The sequence below is a fragment of the Physcomitrium patens genome, chromosome 2, assembly GCF_059467195.1.
Source record: "Physcomitrium patens ecotype Gransden chromosome 2, ASM5946719v1, whole genome shotgun sequence".
NCBI classification, from domain to species: domain Eukaryota; kingdom Viridiplantae; phylum Streptophyta; class Bryopsida; order Funariales; family Funariaceae; genus Physcomitrium; species Physcomitrium patens.
Genome location: NC_143411.1, coordinates 7,614,250 through 7,619,828, shown reverse-complemented (window position 1 = coordinate 7,619,828; position 5,579 = coordinate 7,614,250). Strand labels below are relative to the sequence as shown.

At 50.6% G+C, this 5,579-nt stretch overlaps 1 protein-coding gene across 1 annotated transcript; it reads left to right on the top strand.

Moving 5' to 3' along the window:
* Positions 1–217: 217 nt before the first annotated feature.
* LOC112278855 (uncharacterized) lies at positions 218–5,376 on the top strand. Its single transcript, XM_024512710.3, has 3 exons — positions 218–3,688; positions 3,832–4,200; positions 4,402–5,376. The coding sequence occupies exons 1-3, from the start codon at positions 704–706 to the stop codon at positions 4,624–4,626; spliced, it is 3,579 nt and encodes a 1,192-aa protein (XP_024368478.1). The 5' UTR covers positions 218–703; the 3' UTR covers positions 4,627–5,376.
* The last annotated feature ends 203 nt before the right edge of the window (positions 5,377–5,579 follow it).

The following is a 5,579-nucleotide window of genomic DNA, read 5'->3' as shown; positions in this document are numbered from 1 at the left end:
CAGCCACAAAGATCGGAAAGCAGGGCTGATGATGAAAACGGAACGGGGTGGATTTCTAGTTGCAGATGTCGATGTGATCCGGAAATTGAAATCCATGATAACTCGGAGTTGGGAATGCTCTCTGGTTGCTGAGGCCGGGCATAGATGAATCTGACTGAGCATCGTGCCTGCGAGTTCGCGCATCCAGAGACTTGGCTCACACTCTCGCAGCACCCAACACGTCGGTTGGTCGAGGTTGCACGCTTCTTAGCCCTGCGACAACCGCACACCGACCGTCTCTGGTGCACCTCTAGCATTCAAGTTGCCGGTATCCACTGCCGGGGCTTGTATCTGTTGCGTTTTTGTTTTTGCTCATTTTTGTTGTTGCTGGGTTTGCAATTGACAGATGTCGTCATCGAGGTTGGGAGGAAGTCTTTCGGGTGCTGAGACGTGGTGACCAGACTGGGTTTCCGGAATAAGCATTTGGATGGGGGAGTTCCATTGTGTTTGAGGGATGTGGGCGCGAGGAGGGGCGTGTAGCGATGACCGGGTTACTTGGCCCTCGCATTTTCTTGCTCAGCATTGTTCTTTTCGCTATGGTGATGCACGATTGAGGGAAGCGGACGCGGATCAGCTGCTGGGCTAGTGGTGTTGATTAGTTTCAAGGCCGTAACTTGCGTTTACATTTCAACGTCTTTGGACCCTGCATGTTGACACTGGCTCTATGGACTTGCAACATGAGGGCTCAAAACCCCAAGATTTTGCAGGATCCTCTCTCGCTTCGATTCAATCCACTCAGGAGACTACGTTATATTCTTCAGCAGCTCAATCTTTGTCGACTTTGAGGAGCGCTCCACGTAATGTAGCGACGAAATTGACGTTGTCTCGGCTCTCCGAGGAATCTCGCAGTCCGAGAGTTGCTAGCAATCAGCCGACGACGCTGTTCATAGCCCTCACTTTCCCCCCCACTACTGTTCCTACACTTAAAATACGCTCGGGCGGTCGCCGCAGCAGAAAAGCTTTGGTGCCGTCATTTAAACCCGATGAGCTGTTTCCTTCACCCAGCGTTTCCGAGAAATCCCATTTTGCGTCGGGGTTGGACTCCACTGCCCCCATCATCTCCCTCATAGGCACCGAAATCTCGACAAACTCACCAGTCTACTCCTCCTTCTCACATCCGACTCCTAGTTTAGAACAATCCTCGCCTCCCTTCTCATCTTTCCCTCCCTCCGTCGAATCCCTGCTCCCACCCTCGCATTCTGAACCCTCCTATACAGAAATTCGGAATTCGTTTGATGCAACATCTGGAGAGCCGCTACAAGAACTTTTTCCGCTAGCTCTACCTTCCGGGCAAAATGTCCCATTTGTGAATCCCTTGACTGCGACAAGCACTCCCGTGTCTCTGACGCCGTCGACAGCCCACTCCCATGGCGCGTTTATCGAATGCCACACTCCTCGATCTCCACCTCCGTTCGCATTGCCCTCTTCGGCCGCCTCCCACTACGAGTACGTTTCTGAGTCAGATCGATCAGGATTTTTCACGCCAGAAACTGGAAGCTTCCTCTCCAATAGCGCGAGCACAGCATACTTCACGCCGGGCACAGTCCCCGGGAATGGAACCCCTCCACGGTTATTGCCAGGGGCGGCTCTCAACGTGCTTGAGAAACGGGATGTCCCTCGACGAAATTATATTGCATCTGATTATCAAACAAAGTCCAGGAATGGAGGTGGAACATTTGGATCGACGTCGTCGACGCAGGATACACCTTGGATTTCTTTGTCACCGGGATCCGCAGCGCACCCCCGGAGCTGCGATGTGTACATAGGTTTGTTCGGGAGGGATCCGATGCTGCTCAGATACGCTAAGTGGCTGCACGCGGAGCTGGAGTTGTATGGGTTTGCCTGTTTCTCTGCGGACCGATCACTGTATGCTGATCAGCGGAGCCACGACATTGCGCGAGGGATTCTGCATTCGGTTACTTTCGGCGTGGTACTCATCTCCCGGAAGGCTTTTAAGAATCCCTACACCGTTGAAGAACTGACCATCTTTCTGGACCGGGGGAACCTGGTGCCAGTGTTTTTTGATGTGGCGCCGCCCGACTGCCTGGTGAGGGACATCGTGGAGAAGCAGGGGGACATTTGGGAGGTCGATGGAGGGGAGCTTTGGAAGGTGTACATGGGTGAGGAGGACGGGTGGTCGGAAGCAGTGAAGGGGTTGCTTACGGTGGAGGATTGGCGGGTGGAAGCCTACAGAAAGAATTGGCGAGAGAGCATCCAGCGAGTAGTAGGCTTGGTGGGGTCGCAGTTAGGAATGCGCAGCATTGCAGAGAGGTTGAAGATCCGTGCGGAGCAAGAAGCTACAGAGGAAATTCCATGGCCGAGGAATGTTTACTTCGCAGGAAGGGAAAAGGAGCTGAAAATTCTAGAGAAGCTGTTGTTTGCTGATACCAAAGCGTCGCCGCTAGCACAAATGCTACCCTCACGGAGGAGCGACGTCTCCAGCAAGGCTAGCGACGAGGACGAAACAGAATCGAGGCTGTCGAATTATGACAGTGAGAATTTTGAAGAGTTTTCGAACCAGAGTGAAGGGGAGCGAGGAAGGGACCATGCCCGTAGTCGGCGAGGTGCAGTCCCCCGCCCAAGTGCGCAAGCCTGCGACAAACGGCAAGACTCTGCAGATCGGAGAGGAGAGGGCGGCAAAACCAGGTTTACGCACACGTGTGTTGTGACGGGAATTTCAGGACTTGGGAAATCTGAGCTAGCTTTAGAATTTGCCTACAGGCACGCACAGATGTATCGGATGGTGTTGTGGGTGGGCGGGGAGTCGCGGTACCTCCGGCAGAACTATATAAATCTGTCCACTCTGTTGGGCCTGAATGTTGGTACGGAGAATGGACCTGGGTCAGAAAGGGGTCGAATGCGGTCGTTCGATGAGCAGGAGGCAGAAGCAGTGGAGAGGGTGCGACATGAATTACAGAAAGACATTCCATACCTTCTTATCATTGACAATTTGGACTCAGAGTGCGACTCCTGGGATGGGCGAGAGATTTCAGAGCTTTTGCCTCGGCCAGGAAGTGCAACGCACGTTATCATCACCACTCGTCTCCCTCGCGTCATGCACCTGGATTCGATCGAGCTTCCTTACTTGTCAACCTTTGAAGCTCTCACCCTCATGCGCGACGGGAAGAAGTCGGAAAGATCGTTTTCTATTCAACAGATTGACAAGTTCAAAGAATTCGAAGAAAAACTCCGCCGTCTGCCGTTTGGATTAGCCATCGTCGGGAGGCTCATTAACGAATTCAACATGAAACCCACGGAGATTCTTGTGAAGATGGGAACGATTGATGCCAAACGAACTTCCACCGTACAGAAAGACGACATGGTGTTGCGCAGTAATCCATTCCTGGTGAAGCTTCTGGACGTTTGCTTCAATCTCATGGGGGGTGTGAGCGACGCCAGCGGCCTAGCAGTGCGCATGGCGTATGTTGGGGGATGGTTTGGCCCGGGGCCTTGCTCTCTCTCGCTTCTTTACAAGGCTGCCAAGAAGCTGAAGAAGGAACTCGGTGGGCGGACCAGAAACATGTTTAGCAGCTGGATGTCTAAAACTAGCACACGCGGTGAGGCTGACTCCAAAAACCTCTTGACCAGACTCGGTCTCGCTCGCGCCTCTGTGCGTCCCGATTGCCTCTACTTCCCAGATATAATCCAGGTGCGGCTTCCTCTCGACTTCATGCTCACAAGCTTTAGGGGTTGAATTCCAAATGCCTTCAAGTGCATAGCGTTTGATTTTGGTAGTTTGATAATTTACCACGCTTAGATACTGGAAAGGCTTATTTCGAGGTGATTTGGCAGGTTTATTGTCAGAAACGGGGAGGCGCAGCAGCGGCTCGGTCCTTCGTGTATGCCATTCGAAAGAGCGGCCATCTTTTACACCATTATAATCTCTTCTGGGCCGCAACTCACTTAATATGTCGGTTGAGCAATGAACCAGTGGTCTTAGAATTCCAAGTGCCAGAACTCCTTGACTTAACAAGGCGCCTTGTAATGCCATTGGCAATTCGTGCCTTCAACAATTTCTCGCGCTGCACAGCTGCATTGGAGATATTGCGCTTGTGTTACGTGATGTTGGAGGACGTTGAGAAACTATACGTTTCACAGATTCAGGATGGGTGGGATCGGTCCCGGTGCTGGGGGTGTAGCCGCAATAGTTCATTGCATCAGGTACGGCTGCATCCACTGCAATCTTCATGACATTTTTTGGTAGTATATTAAGAGCCTATACGTGTCAGTCTTGCAATTCAACAATTCTGAAAAACACTACTCCATGTCTTGGGCACTTCGAGATCGCACCCTACATAGCTAGAACATTGGTTTCTGATTCACGCGTGTCCTGAGCTGACCCTCTTCAACTTCTACCCTCAGGTGGACGAGTACGTATGGCAAGACCTGACCCTCCTAAAAGCCCTCCTGCTAGAAGCGCGAGCGAAGCTCATGCTGCGAGGTGCCCAATACGACGCTGGACAGGAGCTCTGTCGCACTTGTATCAGTATCCGACACATCATGCTTGGACCCGAGCATCCGGACACTCTCGCTGCCCAGGAAACCCTCTCCAAGTTCGACGTCCGAAACAAACTCAGCTACAAGTAACGATTCTCATTTTTATCCGTCGCATGACGCTGCTTCAGCCAGGTTGCAGGGCTCTAGTCGCCGTTTCAACTTGCCAACCGATGCAGAGAGAGTATGGACGACTCAAGGGGGTAATTATTTTCTGGCAACAAATGACCAGTATGGATTGTTGCGAGTAAATCCTGCACATGAACGCAGAGATTTCTGAGAGTACCAAACTCTTGACCCTCGACGAAGATGAGAATCCTAGTTGTGTGTTCGAGGACCTGGGTGACCAAGGAATGTTCCGGAGCTCTGCGAAACGGTGATAAAAAAGTGCCAAGGAATGAACAAGACAAGCACAGAAGCAAGAATATATCTCCAGTTCGATGGAGACTTGTGTGATTGGGAGTTACTAGACGCATTCTGCTGGAATCCTCTAGCTTCTAGCGTGTTGTGTTGTTTTGGTACGGGATCGATGAAGAAGAAGAAGAAGAAGTCTTTTCAACGCCGAGGTTGCAGGTATTCTGGGGCCTCAACACCCAATTCCTATCGTCCATTGTGGCTCCTCAGCACCCACCTCATATATAATTTGTACAATGGGTTCGTAGACAGAAAGTAGTTTGAACTTAGGATGACCTCCAGCTTTGCATTCTTTCCGATGCGCTCCATACACCCCCACACAAGGCGCCGCGTTGTTTTTATAGTGTTTTTGAGGTGTGTGCTTGTGTCCTTTTGTTCCATTTTATTTAAAAATATATATTATTGTTAATGAAATGATCCTTTTTTGAATTTGCGTCTTTGGACTTGTTAATTTTTATTCTGAATCGTGACGAAGAAAGCGGGGTTGAAGATTGAGTGCTGCGTTTTACAGGGAATTTTGGGAATATTTTCGGATGCTATTAAGGAATGTTGTTTGTATTTATGCTGCCATTGAATTACATTGCAGTGCAATTAGAGTGATGCTGTTTAAATGGTTGAGATAATGTATGGTG

Coding starts and splice junctions, on each gene's coding strand:
- LOC112278855 (XM_024512710.3), top strand. CDS start 704: ATGGACTTGCAACATGAGGGCTCAAAACCCCAAGATTTTGCAGGATCC. Junction 3,689..3,831: donor ACTTCCCAGATATAATCCAG/GTGCGGCTTCCT, acceptor GTGATTTGGCAG/GTTTATTGTCAGAAACGGGG. Junction 4,201..4,401: donor GCAATAGTTCATTGCATCAG/GTACGGCTGCAT, acceptor TTCTACCCTCAG/GTGGACGAGTACGTATGGCA.